General features: G+C 42.4%; 1 protein-coding gene across 2 annotated transcripts in view; it reads left to right on the forward strand.

Moving 5' to 3' along the window:
* The window catches only part of PPP1R21 (protein phosphatase 1 regulatory subunit 21), a 98,285-nt gene that overhangs the window by 17,008 nt on the left and 60,384 nt on the right, over nt 1-20,893 (forward strand). For both annotated transcript variants that reach the window (XM_062209414.1, XM_062209415.1), the window contains exons 3-11: nt 1,233-1,379; nt 3,110-3,208; nt 5,219-5,383; nt 5,559-5,617; nt 6,895-6,989; nt 11,461-11,513; nt 11,994-12,143; nt 16,265-16,366; nt 16,454-16,542. In XM_062209414.1, the coding sequence (XP_062065398.1) occupies nt 1,233-1,379; nt 3,110-3,208; nt 5,219-5,383; nt 5,559-5,617; nt 6,895-6,989; nt 11,461-11,513; nt 11,994-12,143; nt 16,265-16,366; nt 16,454-16,542 (959 nt within the window). The remainder of the gene's footprint in view (nt 1-1,232; nt 1,380-3,109; nt 3,209-5,218; nt 5,384-5,558; nt 5,618-6,894; nt 6,990-11,460; nt 11,514-11,993; nt 12,144-16,264; nt 16,367-16,453; nt 16,543-20,893) is intronic.

A 20,893-nucleotide genomic window follows, 5' to 3' on the forward strand; every position in this document is an offset into this window, starting at 1 on the left:
AAACACTAGCCTATGGTTTTTGTGTTGCTGTTTCAATATAGTCAAATCCTCTGTTCACTAAAATTTGATCTCTTCTCAGATTTATAATTGTTTCAGTGAAAGTAATGCAAGTGCAGTTCTTAAAATATAGTATGTGGCTATCTGTGTTTGATTATCCGTGAGTACAAATTGTTCAGAACATCATAAGTAAAATATAGTTAGAATAAAATTTATAAAAAACAGAATGAAACTAAACATTTCTCTTCAGTTTTCAACTTTCTTACCCATTATAGTAAGCAGTAAGAATGGTCAGCAAAAGATGTGTTTTGTTGTTTCTAGACTTTGCTTTTATTTTCATCTATCTTTAAAGCGAATGTGGGGGTGGGGTGTTTGGCGCAGTGGTTAGGAGGCCACTTGGGATGCCCTTATCCCATGTTGTCTGAATCCTGGCTATTCTACCTCTAATCCAGATCCTTACTATTAGGTACCTTGGTAGACAGAAGGTGATGGATGGCTCAGGTACTTGGGTCCTGGCCACCCATGTGGGATACTCAGATGGAATTTGGTCTCCTGGCTTCAGGCTGGCTCAGCCCTGCCTGTTGTGGGCATTCGGGGAGTGAAACAGCAGAGAGAAGATCTTTGTCCTTGTTTCTGCCTTTAATATAAAATGAAAACAAATAACAAAAAATTAAAAGACAAGTGAGTTAATGTATAATAACATGTGAAAAAATTTTTGTGTTGTGATAATACTGGTTTTTATCTTGGACAAATCACAAGACTTAAAGTAAAACTAAATATATTGAAAAGACTTCATTTTGACTGAAAATTCAGAAAGTATTTTTAGAAAAAAGAAATACAAATATATTTCTTCTAAATGCTGTTCACTTAAGGGTATTACCAGTGAGTCAGAAATTCTTAAAAATTCAAGTTTATAAATTATGTCTGTTCACTGTCTTAGAGTTAATAACATATACTTGTTAATATTTTACTTTAAGTTGATGATCTATTAATTCAGTATATTTGATCTTTTATTTTATTTTTAAATTTACTTGGTTTTGCCAAAACTTGATTTTGTCACAAAATAGAGCTGAAAACATTATAAGCACTGAAATGATAATATACAACTTAAATTCCCTAAATCAAGAGGTTTTGATTATATTTTGATGAAACAGAAATGATACTTTTTTAATTATTATTATTTCTAAACCTTAAGGCCAAACTGTGAAGAATGATCTGTTTTCTTTTTGATATAGGAACAACTGAAAATGAAGGATCAGTCCTTGAGAAAACTACAACAGGAAATGGACAGTCTGACATTTCGGAATCTGCAGCTTGCCAAGAGGGTAGAACTACTTCAAGATGAACTAGCTCTAAGTGAACCCCGAGGCAAGAAAAACAAGGTAGGTCAAAGAGAGGCAAGTTGGTGTGGCTGTGTTGTGAGGAGCAGACACTACACGCCATCGTGGTTTGAACCAAAGACCCTACTGCCAAATCCTCTAGTGTCTCATTGCTACATCTTAGACATTATTTACTGTTAACATATACCAAGTATTAGGAGCATTTTCATAAGAAAGTCAGTTTTAAACCATTTGTTAGGAGCAAACATTATGTCATTTCTCAGTAGCTGAGAAAAATTGATGGAATAGCTCATATTGGTCACGATGTTGATGTCTTTTAATTATATCAGGTCGCCATTAACCCAAGATAGTGTAGGGCTTAGTGACTGAGGCGGTTTATCTCTAAGTCTTCTATGTGTAGGACCACACTTCACAAATACGTAGGTTGAAGCAGTTATAATGGGTTCTATAGAAGGGAGGGAGGCACACAGTGACTAAACAAGAACAATGTAGAGGGAAGAACCCAGGATTTGTAGTTAGGCCCAGCCGCCATATATACATCTGTGACTGTAAGCAGATGTTTTAGCCTTGCAGCCTCAGTTTCCTCATCAGAAAAGTGGGGGTGAGTTTCAGGCTTGTTGTGAAGATTAACTGAGATCGTATGTGCTATGCAGTGGGCAGTCACTGTTTGCCAGCACCTTTCCTGTGTGCATTTCCCCTATAGGGAAGCAGTCTCTAGAGTAGGCAGTGTTCCAACACAGGGGAAGAAAGGAGGCCCCAACAGCTGTGTTAGGAAATGTCAGATGTATGTGCTCTGGAAATTCTGAAAGGTCTTTGAAAGGAATAGCCATCTCAGCTTCAAACATATTCGCCTCCTAAGACTGTGAAGCTAAGGTTTAGGTGTAACACTTCTGAGTTAATTTGAGTATTTTCCAAAGCTGCTGAATAGGTTATTTAGCGCTGTTCCTTATGCATCTCCTGTGTTCCAAACATGTTGGATGTTTAATTTTTTTTTAATAACTGCTCCGTTTTCAAAGGGCTTTTTAATCACTGATTTACACTGGATCAGTAGGTGATGAAAAATTCAGAGAAGGGTGGTGACTGATATCTGAACACAATTTGTATTGTTGGACTGTCCCTTGAGTAATCTCATTTCTGTGGATGACATGAAAACAAATGTTCATTATGAGGTCTTTTAAATAGTGCTATTCTTCTATATAGAAAAAGTTACTACTAGCAAAAAGCAAAAGGAATTGTTCATAATCTTTGAGCTTTTTCTGTTTATAATAACTTTATTCAAGTATTTTAAAAGAATTTTTAAAATTTAAAAATTTATATGAACTCATGTGTAAATTTACCTTTTTAAGTGCTGTTATATAATTTATTACAAATTTTTAAAGGAGTTTAATAACTTGGACTCATGGAATTGCTAAAACTCCTTTCTCAGATGAAACAACCAAGTTGAAATGACATTTATTAGCATGTGTACATTGCTAACTCTGTGGGTCTGCGTTGTCCCCCAGCAGAACTACTACTGAAGTCTTCTGCAAAGCATCATTAGCTTTGTCTTCTCTCTCTCTCCATGAACTTTTCCTGCCTGTCGCAATATTTTCAGTTCCAACTTGTGTCACATAGGAAAAGTTAAATGATGGACTGTATACCTTTTGCAGGATTGTTTGAGAATGGTGAACACGTAGAAGAAACGAGCTACTAAGGTGATAGAGAATCTGTGTACCTTAAGATTTTCTCTAAAGGATGAAAGTTATGTGGACATAACTTATTCTTTCCACCAGAAAAGTGGAGAATCTTCTCAGTTGAGTCAAGAGCAGAAGAGTGTCTTTGATGAAGATCTGCAAAAGAAGATAGAAGAGAATGAGCGATTGCATATACAAGTGAGAAATCGTTCTGTTTTTCCATATGCAGTAAAAAATGGGCTTTGTGTGATTTGCAGTATGGAAAAACCAATGCAGATAAGAGTGTTTTCTGTCTATATGAGTATTTTTTTTTTTTAAGATTTATTTATTTGAAAGGCAGAGTGATGGGGAGGGGAGAGAGAGAGAGAGAAAGAAAGAGAGATCTATCTTTCATTTGCTGATTCAGTTCCTGAATGGCAATAAAGACTGGTCACCCATGTGGGTGGTAGGGGCCCAAGTATTTGGGTCATCATCATCTGCTTTCCTAGGCACATTAGCAGGCAGCTGGACCTGAAGTGGAGGAGCTAGGACTTGGGGCCACAATACCAGCTCTGTCTTTGTGGGCATCTTAATGTTTCCTCTGGTCTTTTAAGTATGACATTTGTGGTTATCTTTTATTCATTTCTTAAACTTATAATGTATCATAATGTGGACATGTGCTTTGAAGTGAATGTATTTATTCAGAGCAGAGCAGCATAGTTTTCTAACAATACAGAAATACACTGGGCACTGTTTTATACAGGAAATGGTTGAGAGGATCATCTAGATAGTAGCATTATTTTTTTAATTTGTTGTTATTTAGTTGTTTTTTGTGTATACCTCTGTTAGAATGTGAGGCCTCTGAGGATGTGGACCATGTGGGTTTTGTATGCCCAACCCTAGGACAGGGGCTTTCTCATGGCAGGCATTTAGGTATTTATGGCATATTGAAAAGTCACTGGGGCAGACATTTGGCCTAGCACTTAAGACACCAGTTAAGATGCCCATGTCCCATACTGGGATTCCTAGGGTTGAGTTCCAGCCCTGGCTATTGACTATAGCTTCCTGTTAATATGGACCCAGACCACAGCAGTGATGGCCTTAGTAACTGGCTTCCTGACACCCCCATGGGAAACCTGGATTGAGTTTCTGGCTCCTGATTTAACCCTTTCAAAACCCAGTCTCTTGGCCCCTGCAGGCATGTGGGGAGTGAATGAATAGATGGGAACTCTTTGTTAGTCTCTGCCTCTCAAACAAAAATTTAAAAAGTGTTGAATCTCTCCCCAAACCTTTGAGTATATTGTGAAAGTGGTGTAGAGTATCTGATTACCTAATTTTTAAAAAATCGTCAAACAGTAGAAAACAGATATACACTAAATCTAAGTCTTTGAAAATGTTAAAATAATGAACTTTTGACCTCTGTGTGTTTTGTCTCTAAGTCTGAAAATTCTTAATTAATATTGTATTCTCATTCAGGGAAAGAGCATTAATAACATGTACTTTAATTTTGATTGTTTCACTGTGCAAGTTAACCTAGTAGAAAAGTTATACCCTGGGGCTCGCACTTTGGCACAGTGGGTTAAGCCACAGTTTGCAGTGCTGGCATCTCATGTGGGTGCTGATTCAAGTCCTGGCTGCTCCACTTCCAATCCAGCTCCCTGCTAATGCATCTGGGAAAGCAGTGGAAGATGGCCCAGGTGTTTGGACCCCTGTACTCACTGGGACACCCAGAGGAAGCTCCTGGCTTCAGCCTGGCCCAGCCCTGGTTGTTGTGGCCATTTGGGGAGTGAACCAGCAGATGGATGTTCTCTCTGTCTCTCCTCTCTCTCGAACTCTGTCTTTCAAATAAATAAATAAATCTTAAAAAAAAAAAAAAAGTTATATCTTGACCAGTTGAATACCTGTGTGCCAAAAACTGTTGGAATTCCGAATTCATGAAACTGAGAGGAAGGAGGTATGGCCTTTGGCGTAGATTTCCTATTTTAAATCTCATGTCTGCTCTGTTTTAGCTGTGAGACATTAGAAAACTATATAACCCCTTTGAACTGAAGTTTCTGCATCTGTAAAAGAAAGATCGATAGTAACACCTCTGCTACACTGCGGGGGTGAAATGAGATGATGCTGAGTGGGTTGAGCACAGCGGGAGTTGCTCAGTGAGTCTCTGCTGTTGTTCTTTCACTTGTATGTATTAGGATAGTGAGAGAAGAGAAAATGGCCTTTTCTTTGCAGTTTTTTGAAGCCGATGAGCAGCACAAGCACGTGGAAGCTGAGCTGAGGAGTCGGCTGGCCACCCTGGAAACAGAAGCAGCCCAGCACCAAGCTGTGGTTGATGGCCTGACTCGGAAATACATGGAAACCATTGAGAAACTGCAGAATGACAAAGCTAAACTGGAGGTAAGCACCACTGTTTGTGAGAGCAAGCTAAAAAGTAGCTAAAGCTTTTGTAAATCATCTGTGTGCTTTATGGAATACGGTTAGCCATTCCAGGCAGAAGAATTGCCTGCAGTGGCTCTAGGTGTGCTCCCATCTCTAGCCTGAGCCATGTGCCTTTCTTTGCCTTCTCATTTAGGTAAAATCTCAGACTCTAGAAAAGGAGGCCAAGGAATGTCGACTGCGGACAGAAGAATGGTACGTGGAAGCGGGGATCCCAGGGGCCCTGATGTAAGACTCACAGGACCTGAGTTTTGGTTTTAGCAGCTCCTCTGTCTTAACTATGCCTCTGCTGAAATAAGTAGGAACTTTCCAGGGTCCTTTTCAGTTCAGGGATCTCTGTCTTACGGCACGTTAGGCATTAGTCCTCGGCCTGCGTGTGTTTTGGGCTATGGCAGATGGTGTTCTGGGGCTGCTGCACTGAAGACTTCATACTTGTTGTTTCATACTACTCTAAAGAGAGGAAAAAATGACTAATCATCCCTATGCCAACTTTGTCATGGTACATTCTGAATAAGATAGAGGTTATGTGACCTAATTAGGAGATTTCTAAATCTTTTTTTTTTTTTTTTAATTTAAAGAGTCATTTATTTGTTTGAAAGCCAGAGTTACAGAGAGAGAAGGAAAGAGAGAGAGAGAGAGAGGCGAGCACCTATCTGCTGGTTCACTCCCCAGCTGGCTGCAACGGCTAGGGTTAGGCCAGGCCAAAGCTAGGAGCCAGGAGTTTCCTCTGGGTCTCCCATGTAGGTTGCAGGTGCCCAGATACCTGGGCCATCTTCCACCACTTTTCATAGGTACATTAGCTGGGAACTGGATTGGAAGGGGAGCAGTTGGAGCTCAAAGCAGTGCCCATGTGGGATGCTGGCATCAGAGGTGGAGGCTTAATCTGCCATACCATAATACCAGCCCCAAGATTTCTAAAACTTAAACTATTACTTAGTAATGTGTGATAAAGGCAGACTCCAACAATTTATTTGGTACATAACTTAATATTTTAGGTTTTAATAGGGTCCATCACACAAATTTCTTATTTCAATTTAATTGTATTAGTAGACTTGCACACTATTTCAGTGTATATTGCTGCCCTTAATTGATTCAAAATCAGAAATTATTAGCTTTTGGGTTCCAGGGAAAAGAATCTGAGATAGTATTAAAAAAATTTACAGTGATTCTTGAATATTTATGTCATACAGAGAAAACTTATGATTTTGAAGTGACTCTAAGGTTACTTTGAGTTTGTGGATATATATTTATATAGTTCTGGTACTGTGATAAATTCGAGATCTACACATAACTTTGCAGAAGTCTCAGGGGCATTAGAACTGAGACTTGGTGTTTTCTTATCTCTTTTAACAACTTTCCACCAAGTTTATCCCAGTTCTCTGAAAGCCTGGTACCAGCTGGTGAGTTAGTAATCAAATGAGGATTCAGTGTCTGATTGGTGATAATGTAGTTTTGTATTTTTTTTCTTTCAGTCAATTACAGTTAAAGAATCTTCATGAAGATTTGTCAGGTAGATTAGAGGAATCCTTATCAATCATCAATGAAAAAGTACCTTTTAATGATACAAGTAGGTATTGTGTTTCCATTATTTGTAACTTTGAATCTCTCTGTGGTAGCCAACTGATTATAATAATTTATAATCTGCTAGGCAAAAAATTTAATTTGTCCAATGGAGGGTTGCATTCCTTTTGTTCTTTTGATCAGCTCTGACTCTCGTGTTTCATAGGGAGTGTTTTTTTTTTTTTTTAAGATTTCATTTATTTATTTGAGAGGTAGAGTTACAAACAGTGAGACAAAGAGAAAGACAGAAAGGTCTTCCTTCTGCTGGTTCACTCCCCAAATGGCTGCAATGGCCAGAGATGCGCCAATCTGAAGACAGGAGCCAGGAGCTTTTTCCCACACAGGTGCAGGGGCCCAAGGACTTGGGCCATCTTCTGTTGCTTTCCCAGGCCATAGCAGAGAGCTGGATTGGAAGTGGAGCAGCCGGAAGTAGAACTGGCACCCATATGGGATGCCGGTGCCTCAAGTAGAGGAGTAACCTACTATGCCACACTGCCAGCCCCTTATAGGGAGCTTTAAAATTGTCATATAGCTACTCCAAAGCCAGTCTTCTTTGAGGAAACCCAAATCCATAATTTTTGTTTGCGTGTATTCATCATATCCAAACTTAAAAAACAACCTGCACATAAAGTAGTTGACTATATAAGAAAAGTTGTTGCTCATTGTAGGGCTAACTGTGGGAGGTGGATCGCCTCAGTCTGATATCCCCTGCCTCATGCTCAATCCCCAGTGATAGAAGGAAGTGACTGGGGTAGGCCCTGCTTCCTATTCATCCTGGATATGGTCTGGTAATCTCTACTCCCAAGAGCAGCAAAATAAAACTTTTTCAAAAAGACAGAACATCATTTGCCAATTGTGTAATCTTTAAACAAAATTTTAAAAGGGTTCTTCTTTGAAAGCAAAGCAAATATTTGATTAGATTTTGGAACTTGCATTCAAATGATACATATTTCCTTTTTCTATAATCATGGTTGAAATTAATTTTGTGAAGATTTTATTGATTTATTTGAAAGAGAGAGAGAGAAGAGGGAAAGAGAGAATCTTCCATATACTGATTAACTCCCAAATGGATGCAGTGGCTGGGGCTGGGCCATACTGAAGCTGGGAGTCTAGAACACCATCTAAGTCTCTCACATGGGTGGTGGGTACCTAAGTACTTTGGCTGTCCTCTACTGCTTTCTCAGGCACATTAGCGGGGAGCTGGATCAAAAGTGGAGCAGCTGGGACCTGAACCAGCGCTTTGGTAATTGCTGACTTCAGCTTAACCTGCCACTCCACTGCACTGGCCTGAAATCAATTTTTTGCTTCTCAGTTTTTCTTGGGGAAGATCTGAAAACAAAACAACAGGAAAGAAAAGAAATTAATGAAAAATAGCAGTTTGATCTTACCCTAAAATCAAGAGTATGTCATTATTGTATAGAAAACCTAAATTCCCCTTTTAAAAAGACATCTGTTTCTAGCTTCTACAATAATGTAAATAACACTGGCATACTTTGACATGCTGAATTTGAAACCTTGACATTTCATTTTCTCTTTAATCTTTGTATCAGTGAGTCATCAGGTTCTAATAATTTCCTTGTGGATTTATCCTTCCTTTGTCACCTGGTTTCAGGTCATTATCATACCACATATGGGTTATTGCTTCTTAGTCCTGGTCATTTGCTGGTGCCTAAATGGGTCGGTGGTACAGGGGATGCAAAAATTTATGACAAAAATCTCTGCCTGTAAGGAATTGATAGTGTAGTAGAGCACAGATAGATATAAAAACGTCTCAAATGTGTACTAGCCTGGGCCATAAAGAGCCTCTTAGGTTTTTGAGGAAGGAAATATCACTGCTGGGGTTGTTTTGGGAAGCCTTCCTGGAAGAAGTGTGCTTTGACCTGACCCTGGATCAATGAACAGGTTTTACTGAGCAGAGATGAGGGGATACAAACCGGGGAATTGCATGGAGTGTGGTGTATAGGACAGAGTGTCCATGTTGTTGAGAATAGTAGTAAAGTCTACCAGGAGGCTGGGGTAGGTGGGATGTGGTGATAGGCAGTGATGGGCAGTGATGGGTAAGCTGGGAAGGGGAAGGTAGAACTGGACCCTATAATTCTGAGCCAAGTTCCTGGGACTTCACTCACAAGACTGTTGTTTGAGCCAGGAAATGTCACAAGGAGATTTGTGTACTCACAAGGTTAGTCTGGCAGCAGAGGGTGGACTGCCTTGGGATGGGAGAAGGGAGGCTAAGACTGTTGTAATGATAGTTCTGATGTGCTGTTATGGAGGCATGAGCCCGGCTTGTCAGGGGGCTACAGACGATCTGTAGAAGGAGAAAGAGCAGCTTGGTCCTTTCAGGGAGGCAAAGGAGAGGGAAGAGACTGTGAAAGGGGATGATGGTGGGGTACAACTGACAGAACTAACAGGCAGATGAGAAGCAGGTTTCTAGGGAGATGATAAGGTAAACTGTTGTTTAATGTTCCGGAAGACCTTGAGAAAGAAACTGAGGTTGATCTTTTACGACAGATGAATCTCCATTTTGGGAGAGGTGAGAATGAGGAGTGTACATTCAAAGAGGCCTATGTAGGGACCTTGGATGTATTGGCAGGAAGCTGGGAGAGGGAGTGTTTTCAGCTTGAGGGAGCTGGTCCGTTCTTCACGTTGTCTGGAGGGCTCAGAGAGGATGGGTTTGGAGACTGGATTGGTAACTTAAAGACTACTAGTTCTTGAGATAAGCACTTCTATATAGGATGGAGATATTCACCAGATTGCTGGTACAAGGATTTGAGGTAAATGGATGCTGAGGAGGCAGGCAAAGCAATGCTGATTTTTTTTTTTTTTTTTTGACAGGCAGAGTTAGACAGTGAGAGAGAGAGACAGAAAGATCTTCCTTCTGTTGGTTCACCCCTAAATGGCTGCTACGGCCGGCGCGCTGCACCGATCCAAAGCCAGGAGCTAGGTGCTTCCTCCTGGTCTCCCACTGGGTGCAGGGCCCAAGCACTTGGGCCATCCTCTACTGCCTTCCCGGGCCACAGCAGAGAGCTGAATCCGGTGCCCCAAATGGGACTAGAACCCGGGGTGCTGGCGCTGCAGGCAGAGGATTAGCCTAGTAAACCGCGGTGCCAGCCAGCAATGCTGATTTTTAAGCTGTAGGAATGAAAGGAATGGAAGAAGAAGAGAGGACTGAAGTCAAAGAAAAGGTTATATGCACTGCAAGTGGAGGATGAGGGCAGGGAACTGAGTATGATGGAAGCAAGGGGGAAGAAGTCACTGTGGAGACAGAGTTAAATGTCTGCAACACATGCCCTTTTTGCTAGACAGGTGAGGCTGAAGATAGGAGGGAGGAGGTAACTGATGAACCACGACGCTGGCCCGCTCAGAAGCTGTTGCTAAGGGCCTAGGAGGAGATTGGCTGAGGCAAGGATATTTGAGACATGGATTCTGAGATGGAGGTGGGGGAATTTAAGAACCCTTCTGTTTTTGGCTGGGGTACTCATGGCATAGTAGGAGGGAAGCCATCCCATCCATAACACTGAGGAGGAGAGGAGGACTGGTGTTGAGGGCTTAAAGTGGAAAAGATTTGCAGTAGATCCCATGGGAAGTATGAAAGGATGCAACATGCAGTCATGGAGTGCTGAGTGGAGCTGAAGCTTCCTTGAAGTTTAAGCAGGATACGTTGTAGTGGTTTGGTGTTAGTATAAAAACATTGTTGAAGGGGTGGACCAGGCTGGGAAGGAAAACAAAGGCAGCTGAAAGAGGGCTAAGAGAGAAGGGACAGGCACTGATGGATGGGAGATCAAGCAAGGGAGATGTAAGAGAGCGGGTGAGATGGCACGGGAGCTTTCAGGGTCAGATTTTGGTGCTGAGGTTCATTCTGATTGAGGAGATGGGGAAAGGAGAGGAAGTTTGAGTGGTTGGGGTCCTGAGTAGATAAAATCATTAAAATGACGAGGTTGAGGAAGTGTGAGGCTAGGTGTTAGGAAGCTGCCAGGTTGTTGACAGGCCTTGGGTAGGCAGAATTGTGGGAGAGGGAAACCATTCAGGAATATTCGGATTGAGTCATTGGCATCAGCAGAGCAGACAGAATAGATTTTTCAGTTTTGTAGTGTTGGGAAAACAGTAACGTTTTTGGATGATAATGTAGCAGTCACGTGCAGGGTTATTTTAGAAGGGAGAATGACTGATGACAGCAAGAATTGAGCCTTCTAAGAAATCCTGATAGGCTCCAAAGAAGTATTTGAAATGATTTCTTAGGAATAGAAACCGAGGAATAGTTTATTTTCTTATACTAAAGTTTAAAGAAAGAAATAGTAGAAATTTTTTTTATCTGAGAAACCACTGATGCTGTGTCAATTTGGTAGTCCTTACTGTGGTTATGGTGCTGATTATTTAAAATTCTTAAGTAAAGCTGCTTTTGCTACAGAACACTCACTTTTGCAGTTGTTTCTCTGTTAATGCAAATTTGAGCCTTACCACCCATCATTTTTGTTTTGTAGAGTACAGTCAATATAATGCTCTCAATGTTCCACTCCACAATAGGAGACATCAGGTAATACATGAAGTGCATGTTTTCATTGTCAGCATGTATATGTCAGACTTTTCCAGAAAGAACACTTAGTTATTTGGGCCTGTTTATTGTACTAAGTAGTTGTGTTAAACTTGTATATTACTTTCTGATACATTCCTTTAAATTGTGTAACTTTTTATTGAATTCATTAAATAGTATGGATTTTTGCTGTCTTTCTTATCTCATAACATTTGAACTGTGTTGTGAAATGAAGTCCTTTTTTGAGCTATACTTTCTTCTAGGTTGCTGGACCTTGCACTTGAATGGTCAGGTTAAGTGGAGGAGGTGTATTTGCAAAAACTGGTTAGCTGGGAATATTAAAATTCAAGTGGGAGTGAATGAATTTAAATTAAGGAATAATCACACTAGAATTGAAGTGTTTTCTCTAGAATCAGACTTAATAAAGTTGTTTTAGAATAATATTTTCATAGTTGGCTTATCTGTATACTTTTCATTTTAAAGTTAAAGATGAGAGATATTGCTGGGCAGGCCCTGGCTTTTGTTCAAGATCTGGTGACGGCTCTTCTCAACTTTCACACCTATACAGAGCAGAGGATTCAGATCTTTCCTATTGATTCTGCCATTGACACTATATCTCCACTGAATCAAAAGGTAAATTTTACTCCTAAAACCTTCTGTTGCCTTGAAAAGATCGGGAGTTGTTTATTTTCAGATCACTTCTGTGCATCAGGCAAATGCTGTGGATTACGTGGGAAAAAGCCAAGTCATGGTCCTTACCCTCAAGGTAAAATATTTCAAAAATAGGAATTCTTAAATTCGATACTGGGTGGGGGGTGCTGGCAGATCTCAAAGGGAGCGAGTGGTAGGAGATCATCTCGGAGGAGATTGCTGTCAGTGGTTGTGTCTGAGAAGGTTTCTTTGGGGGTCTGAATGAGCCTCAAAGAGTCAGCGAGGTTTGAAACAGGACAGGAGTCAGGTTTTCCCTTCAGAAGAAGAGGGAGGGAAAGATATGAGCAGAGTCGTGGAGCAGGGAAGCTTAGGGGGTTTAGAGGAGAGGGGGTGGGGGGCGGGGAAGGGAATGTGAGGTCTCTAGAAGGGAGGAATGGGAGGTAAGGTTGAAAAGAGGGGGAAATGGTACCAGCTAGGGACAGAGCCCTTTGGGCAGGCCCAGGCGTAGACCTTCACTTTGTTTATAGACTTGAGGTCTTTGTAACTGTTTTGACCAAGAGGTGACATGATGAAAGGTATCATTTTATTTTGCTGGCATTTTTCTCTCTTCTTGTTTGTACTCACTGTGTAACTTTTGTTATTGGTGTATTTGAAAACAGAAAGACCTATGGAGTAGAGTTGGTCTTTTTCTTCTTACTAGGGTTTGGAGCAGGAGTCATACTGCTTGCCCAGTTGAGCTGGAGGGGGTTTTCAGGGTTTGTAAGGTTTAAACGAGGAATAATAGGAGGTTTAAATATCGCTTCCTTCAATCCATTTGCTTTTTGGGGGGCCTGTTAGAAAGATTTATCTATTTATTTGAAAGAGTTACACAGAGCGAGAAGGAGAGGCAGAGAGAGAGGTCTTCCATCTGCTGGTTCACTCCCCAGTTGGCCACAACAGCCAGAGCTGTGCCGATCTGAAGCCAGGAGCTTCTTTTGGGTCTCCCATGTGGGTACAGGGACCCAAGAACTTGGGCCGTCTTCTACTGCTTTCCCAGGCCATAGCAGAGCTGGATCGGAAGTAGAGCATATGGGATGCTGGCATTGCAGGCAATGGCTTTACCTGCTACACCACAGTGCTGGCCTCTCTAAAAAAGATTTTAAGGTGGCTTGCAATTTTTTATTTAGCTTAAAAGAATAAAATAAATATTAGCAAGTATATTAGTTTTGTATTGCTATGTAATAAATTATCCCAAAACTTAATAGTTTAAAACAGTAAACATTTACAATCTCACAGTTTCTTTGGGTCGGGAATTCAGGACCTAACTAACTATCTGGGGGCAGGAGAAATCTGGCTCATGATCTCTCATATAAGATTTCAATCATGATGACATCGGGGGCTATATTCACCTGAAGGTTCGACTGGGGCTGGAAGCTTTATGTCCAAGGTGGCTCACCCACATGCCTGATGAGTTAGTGCTGTTGGCTGGAAGCTTTAGTTTCTCATGCATGCAGCTCTCCATAGGGTCGTTTGAATGTCCTTATGGCATGGTAGCTAACTTCCCTGAGTGAGTGATCCAAGAACAAGGTGGAAGCCGCAGTTCCTGCTATGAACTAGCCTGGCTAGTCTTAGCACTTCTTTCGAATTACATTCATCACACAGACCAGCCGTGAGACCATGTTGGTAAGGTGGTGCACAAAGCCAAACATCCTGGGAGGTGGGACTCACAGGGACTCTCTTGGAGGCTGGCTCCCACAGGGAGGAAATCAAGGGTTCTTAATACAGATGTGTCCTCTAAGTGCCCCATAAGAAGGCCATCTGAAATGAGTCATGCCATGTGTTGAGCTTGACTTGCTTCTTCTTCCTTTCTGTTTTTGTGCATCACGGAGTACTTCTACGGTCTGAGTAGAGTTTATGCCCGTAGGTTCCCTTTGTACCTATTAATGTGGCAAACACTTGGATTCTGTAGTCAGACTTCTCGGGTTCGCAGTCCAATTCTGCCACTTTCTTTCTTTTTCTTTTCTTTTTTTTTTGACAGGCAGAGTGGACAGTGAGAGAGAGACAGAGAGAAAGGTCTTCCTTTTGCCGTTGGTTCACCCTCCAATGGCCGCCGCGGTAGGCACGCTGCGGCTGGCGCACCGCGCTGATCCGATGGCAGGAGCCAGGTGCTTATCCTGGTCTCTCATGGGGTGCAGGGCCCAAAGAGTTGGGCCATCCTCCACTGCACTCCCTGGCCACAGCAGAGAGCTGGCCTGGAAGAGGGGCAACCGGGACAGGATCGGTGCCCCGACCGGGACTAGAACCCGGTGTGCCGGCGCCGCAAGGCGGAGGATTAGCCTAGTGAGCCGCGGCGCCGGCCCAATTCTGCCACTTTCTAGCTATGTTTCCTTAGGAAATTTACTTAGTCTCTCAATGCTTCAATAGTGTGTATGTTTGAGAGTTAAATGAGATAATATATGTAAAGCCCTAAGAACAGTGCATGGCACAGAGTAAGCACTTGCTAAAGGTCAGCTCTCAGCACCACCCTTATGCCTCACATGCAGGAAGCTCTCAGTAGGTGCTTTGTTTTCATCACTGGTGGCCTGACTCCAAAAGTCTCTTGAAGTTTATAAAATTGAACTTTGGATTTTTGAAACGCTCTTTATTTACTTTTTTAAAGATTTATTTATTTATTTGAAAGAGTTACAGAGAGGCAGAGAGAGAAAGAGAGAGAGTTCTTCCATCTGCTGGTTCACTCCCTAAGTGGCCAAAATGGCTGGAGCTGGGCCAATCCGAAGCCAGGAACCAGGGGCTTCTTCTGGGTCTCCCACGTGGGTGCAGAGGCCCAAGGACTTGGGCCATCTTCCACTGTTTTCCCAGGCCATAGCAGAGAGCTGGATTGGAAGTGGAGCAGCCAGGGCACGGCACTGCAGGTGGTGGCTTTACCCACTACACCACAGCGCTGGACCCTGAAATCCTCTTTAATATCACTATGGGAAAAAGCTTTCAGAAAACCTGGAGAGAAAAAACAGTTGTACAACATTTTTGTCTAGTTATACTTAATATCAAAAAAATTTTTCTACCCAATACTGTTAGTCTGTTATGGGAATTTTCTTTCAACATCTTGCCATAGTATATCTACACAGTGAGAACCGAATGTGTTAATTTTTCTTTACCTGAAACATCTCATACTTTGAAGAACTTTATTTCTCAGTATTTCACCCCTGGCATTTGGGCCTGGGAAAGGCCCTGTTTGCTTTTTCTAGTAAGTCTATGGTATTGAAGGAGATTCAGAAACCATTTGTTACAAGATGACTAGAGTATTTAAACTCGTTCATGGAATTATAAAGTAGACCTGTAGGCTTAAAAGTTGATCTTCACTTACAGCTCTGAGGACTGAAGCCCAGAGATGGAGCTGCCCAGAGTCACACGCCAGGGTAGTTTGCAGTGGAGTCAGTTGAATCGCATTTCTGCAAAATGAAACTTTACCTTTATGTACTGAGAAATCAGAATTTGAACCATTATATACTACCTAGATACCTGAGATGGTTCATAGATGAAACTGCCTGTAAGGTTTTTCCTAAATCTGTGCTTCATACTGAATTACTTCTTTATAAATACTAAGGTATCAGTGATAATTATAAAGGTTTTATTTCCTCCTTTTGATGATAATTACATTTCTGGAATTTGTTAACCCCAAATATTGCATACAGTGAAAGTAAGAAACCACTCTCCCCAGTAGACTTGATTTTTGAGAATAAGGCCTATAACACAAAAGTCTTGTCTCATAGTCTTGATTTTCAAACTTCCCCCCCCACTCCTCCCACCTTCTGAGTTAACTGCTTCTGCATAAGCAGGGGTCAGGGAAGCTGACCTGCTGGTGCTGGCTGGTACTGCAGCATTCCTTGCCCATTGCCTCTGGTGCCTGGTGTTAGTCACATTCCCCTTCTCACTCCTCGACTGGGAAAGGGATACGGACTTGGGGGATCTTGTCTGGGACGATTAGAGGGGAGCATCTGTGTAAAAGCCACTTTCCAGAAAAGCTTTTGAAAGGATTTAGTTGTATAACTCAGTGGTCCGTTTACAAATGTGTTAGTGTTTGTTTTTCCCGCTGATCTGATTCATGGTTCTTTCCTCCTGTTTAGTTCTCCCAGCACCTTCATGAAAACGCGTCCTATGTCCGCCCTCTGGAGGACGGAATGTTGCACTTATTTGAGAGTATTACTGAGGATACTGTGACTGTTCTGGTAATTGTCTTCCTGGTTTTTCTCCTGGAGGTGGGTTTCCTTTTTTGTCCAAGCACTTTTAACTCTGTAATTGTTTTTCTTTTCCAGGAGACAACCGTGAAATTGAAAACTTTCTCAGAGCACTTAACCTCTTACATATGTTTTCTTAGGAAGATTCTTCCATACCAGTTAAAAAGGTACTTACCCTGGAGGCCAGAGAGCCTGGGGAATTGTGGTGTAGCTGGAATCCAACTGCTCTGCAGTTAAGAAAATAGTAGTCTGCAACTCTTGTGATCTGGCTGAGCTTTCTGCGCTACCACTGATTTTGACTTTTGTGGAAAAGGAATAGCATGGCTGAGCACCATGACCGTACATTTAGGAAGGCTGAATTGTGGTCTATGTGCTCTGTTTTTTTTTTTTTTTTTTTTTTTTAGTAGTTTTATTCTGTGGTTACCACTGTAACCCTAGAATATTATGAAGCAGTATTTTCAGTAGTTGTGAATGACACAGTTATTGAAAGGAATATTTCACTTTGTCTAGATATAAACAACTAGATCAGAGTTTTACCAGTTAACTTCTACATTTGGATCTATTATCTTTAGGTTTCTTTGAAATGGCATATTCTTGTTTTTACCATTGATGACTGATTAAAGTTATCAACAAAAGCTTTATCTACTCCAGCTGTAACAGGATGTCACTGAGTAACCTTTAATATTCTATCTTTTTTTTTTTTTTTTTTTGGACAGGCAGAGTGGACAGTGAGAGAGAGAGAGACAGAGAGAAAGGTCTTCCTTTGCCGTTGGTTCACCCTCCAATGGCCGCCGCAGTTGGCGCGCTGCGGCCGTCGCACCGCGCTGATCCGATGGCAGGAGCCAGGTGCTCCCATGGGGTGCAGGGCCCAAGCACTTGGGCCATCCTCCACTGCACTCCCTGGCCACAGCAGAGAGCTGGCCTGGAAGAGGGGCAACCGGGACAGAATCCGGTGCCCCGACCAGGACTAGAACCCGGTGTGCTGGCGCCGCAAGGCGGAGGATTAGCCTATTGAGCTGCGGCGCCGGCCAATATTCTATCTTAAATATTTCTGGAAAGGCAGAAAACTATATGTATAACTGGAAATTTGATTTTGGTTTTAAGTTTTTATACTTCTGATTTAAAACTACTGAGACTCTACCTAAACTTTTTTTTAAAAGATTTTTTAAAATTTTATTTATTTGAAAGTCAGAGTTACACAGAGAGAGAGACAGAGAGAGAGAGAGAGAGGTCTTCCATCCTATGGTTCACTCCCCAATTAGCCGCAACGGCCGGAGCTGTGCTGGTCTGAAGCCAGAAGCCAGGAGCTTCTTCCGGGTCTCGCATGGGGACGCAGGGGCCCAAGGACTTGGGCCATCCTCTACTGCTATCCCAGGCCATAGCAGAGAGCTAGATTGAAAGTGGAGCAGCCAGGACTTGAACCTGTGGCCATACGGGATGCCAGCGCTTCAGGCCAGGGCATCAGCCCGCTGCGCCACAGTGCAGGCCCTAAACTTTTCTTGATAAGATTTAGCTTTTAAAAAACAGTTGGAGGACTGGTGCTGTGGCTTAGCAGGTAAAGCTGCCGCCTGCAGTGCCAGCATCCCACATGGGCGCCAGCTGCTCCACTTCCGATCCAGCTCTCTGCTATGGTCTGGGAAAGCAGTAGAAGATGGCCCAAGTTCTTGGATCCCTGCACCCAGGTGGGAAGACCTGGAGGAATCTCCTGGCTCCTGGCTTCGGATTGGCACAGCTCCGGCCGTTGCGGCCAACGAGTGAACCATCGGATGGAAGACCTCTCTCTCTCTCTCTCTCTCTCTCTGTGCTTCTCCTCTCTCTGTAACTCTGACTTTCAAATAAATAAATCAATCTAAAAAAACAAAACTGGAGATGTAGTGTAACAGGTTAAGCGGCTGCCTGCACTGCCATATCCCAAGCACCATCTTGACTGCTATGCCAATTCCCTGCCCCAAGAATCTGTTTAAGAACTTGTACAGGGGCTGGCATTGTGGTGTAGAGGGTTAGGCTGCCACCTACAATGCCAGCAGCGCATATGGGTGCTGGTTTGAGTCCTGGCTCTTCCACTTCCAATCCAGCTCCCTGCTAATGTACCTGGGAAAGCAGTGAAAGATGGCCCAAGACCTTGGGTCCCTGCAACCACATAGGCAATCCAGATGAAACTCCTGGCTCCTGGCTTCAGCCTGGCCCAGCCCTGGCGCATGTGGCCATTTGGGGAGTGCATCAGTGGATGGAGGATCTCTCTCTGTCCCTGTTTCTCTAACTCTGCCTTCAAATAAATAAAATAAAATCTTTTTAAAAAGAACTTTTACAAAAGTATTTACTGCTTGAAAGAGTTATACATGTTTATTTTATCTTTAACTTTACATGATTATATTTTTTATTATTTAAAGAAGGTTTGTTTATTTGAAAGGCAAGGTGAGAGAGAGAGGGAGAGGGAAAGGGAGAGTGAAAGAAAGTTCTTCTATCCACTAGTTCACTCCCCATAAGCCTAATAAGCTAGGACTGGGCCAGTCAGAGCCAGGAGCCTGAAACTCCATCCAGGTCTCCCACATTGTAGCAAGGACCTAAGTACCTGAGCCATTAAGCACTGCTTTCGCAGATACATTGACAAGAAGTTGGATTGGAAGCAGAGGAGCCAGCACTCAAATTCTGACTTTGATAAGGGGTGCACATGTCCTAAGTGGTAGCTTAACCCATTGTGCCACAATGCCCAACCCCATGACCACATTCTGAAAAACACTGGGTAAGTCCTTTCTTGATCTACAGTTCCTGTCATTGGAATCTTCTATTCTACATGCTTTCAGCCCTCCTTCACTAGGATCTCATGCTTCTTGGGCAATTTGGGGGCATTTATATACCCCTTTCTTTGACAAGGTGACCTGTTCTTTATTAGTAACTGGACTTAAAATTGAGTTAAATATCTTCCATAAATAAGTGGCAAGGCAAAAGATATGATTATAATTGTTAGCTTTTCTAGTTTTGTCTAAAAAGCTGTTTTTACTTGATTACCATCACATCTTAAAATAAATACTGTTCTGAGTCCACATTTTTTTTTTTGCAGAGAGAGAGAGAGAGAGAGAGACTGAGAGAAAGGTCTTCCTTCTGTTGGTTCACCCCCCCAAATGGCCGCTACGGCCGGCGCGCTGTGCCAATCTGAAGCCAGGAGCCAGGTGCTTCTCCTGGTCTCCCATGGGGTGCAGGGCCCAAGCACTTGGGCCATCCTCCACTGTCTTCCCTGGCCACAGTAGAGAGCTGGACTGGAAGAGGAGCAACGGGGACAGAATCTGGCGCCCCAACCAGGACTAGAACCTGGGGTGCCAGCACCACAGGCGGAGGATTAGCCTAGTGAGCCACGGCGCAGCCTAGAGTCTACATTTTTTATCTTATACTTGTTTTCTAAATTAACTATTTGAAACTGAAAGTGGTAAAATGTGTTTTATGAATATTAAGCATTTACTTTTAAATTTGAACTTTTTTTTTTTGACAGGCAGAGTTAGACAGTGAGAGGGAGAGACAGAGAGAGAGGTCTTCCTCCCGTTGGTTCACAGAATCTGGCGCCCCAACCGGGACTAGAACCCGGGGTGCCGGCACTGCAGGCGGAGGATTAGCCTAGTGAGCCGCGGCGCCTGCCTAAGTTTGAACTTTTCAAAAAAGATTTATTTATTTATTTGAAATAAATTTAAATAGATTTAAAGAGAGGCAGAGGCAAAGCCAGAAGCAGAGAGAAAGAGCCATCTTCCATTTGCTGGTTCATTCCCCAAATGGCTGCAATGGCAGGAGCTGGGCTGATCCAAATCCAGAAACCAGGAACTTCTTCCAGGTCTCCATGGGGCCTAAGCATTTGGGCCATCTTCTGCTTTCACAGGTCATAGCAGAGAGCTGGATCAAAAATGGAACAGCCAGGTCTTGAACTGGCACCCATAAGGGATGCTGGCACCACAGGAGACGGCTTTACCGGCTAATACCACAGCACAGGCGCCTAAATTTGAGCTTCTAGATTTTTTTTTCCAATCTTTCTTCTGAAAATACACTGAAGAGATTTTGTAGTGATTGTCTCTGCAAATGTCAATTTCAATAATACCAGTTCTAATTTAATTAATTCTTTTTTTTAAAGATTTACTTGATAGGTAGATCTAGAGAGAGAGAGAGAGAGATCAGAGAGATCTTCCATCTACCGATTCACTCCCCAAATGGCCACAATGGCCAGGGCTGGGCCAGTCAGAAGCCAGGAACCAGGAACTCCATCTGGGTCTCCCATGTGGATGATGGCCTCAAGTACTTGGGCCATCTTCCGTTGATTTTCTAGGCCCATTCACAGGGAGTTAGATTAAAGTGGAACAGCTGGCACTTGAACCAGCTCCTACATGAGATGCTGGCATTGCAGATGGTGGTCTTATCCACTGCACCAAATGCTGGTCCCTAATTAATTCTTTTTAGAAGTATTTCTGTCCTGTAACTATTTTAAAGATTTGTAATACTCAAATTATTAAAAATATTTTAATTCTTTATACTGTTGAG

Source organism: Lepus europaeus, chromosome 13, assembly GCF_033115175.1.
Source record: "Lepus europaeus isolate LE1 chromosome 13, mLepTim1.pri, whole genome shotgun sequence".
In the NCBI taxonomy this organism is placed as follows: domain Eukaryota; kingdom Metazoa; phylum Chordata; class Mammalia; order Lagomorpha; family Leporidae; genus Lepus; species Lepus europaeus.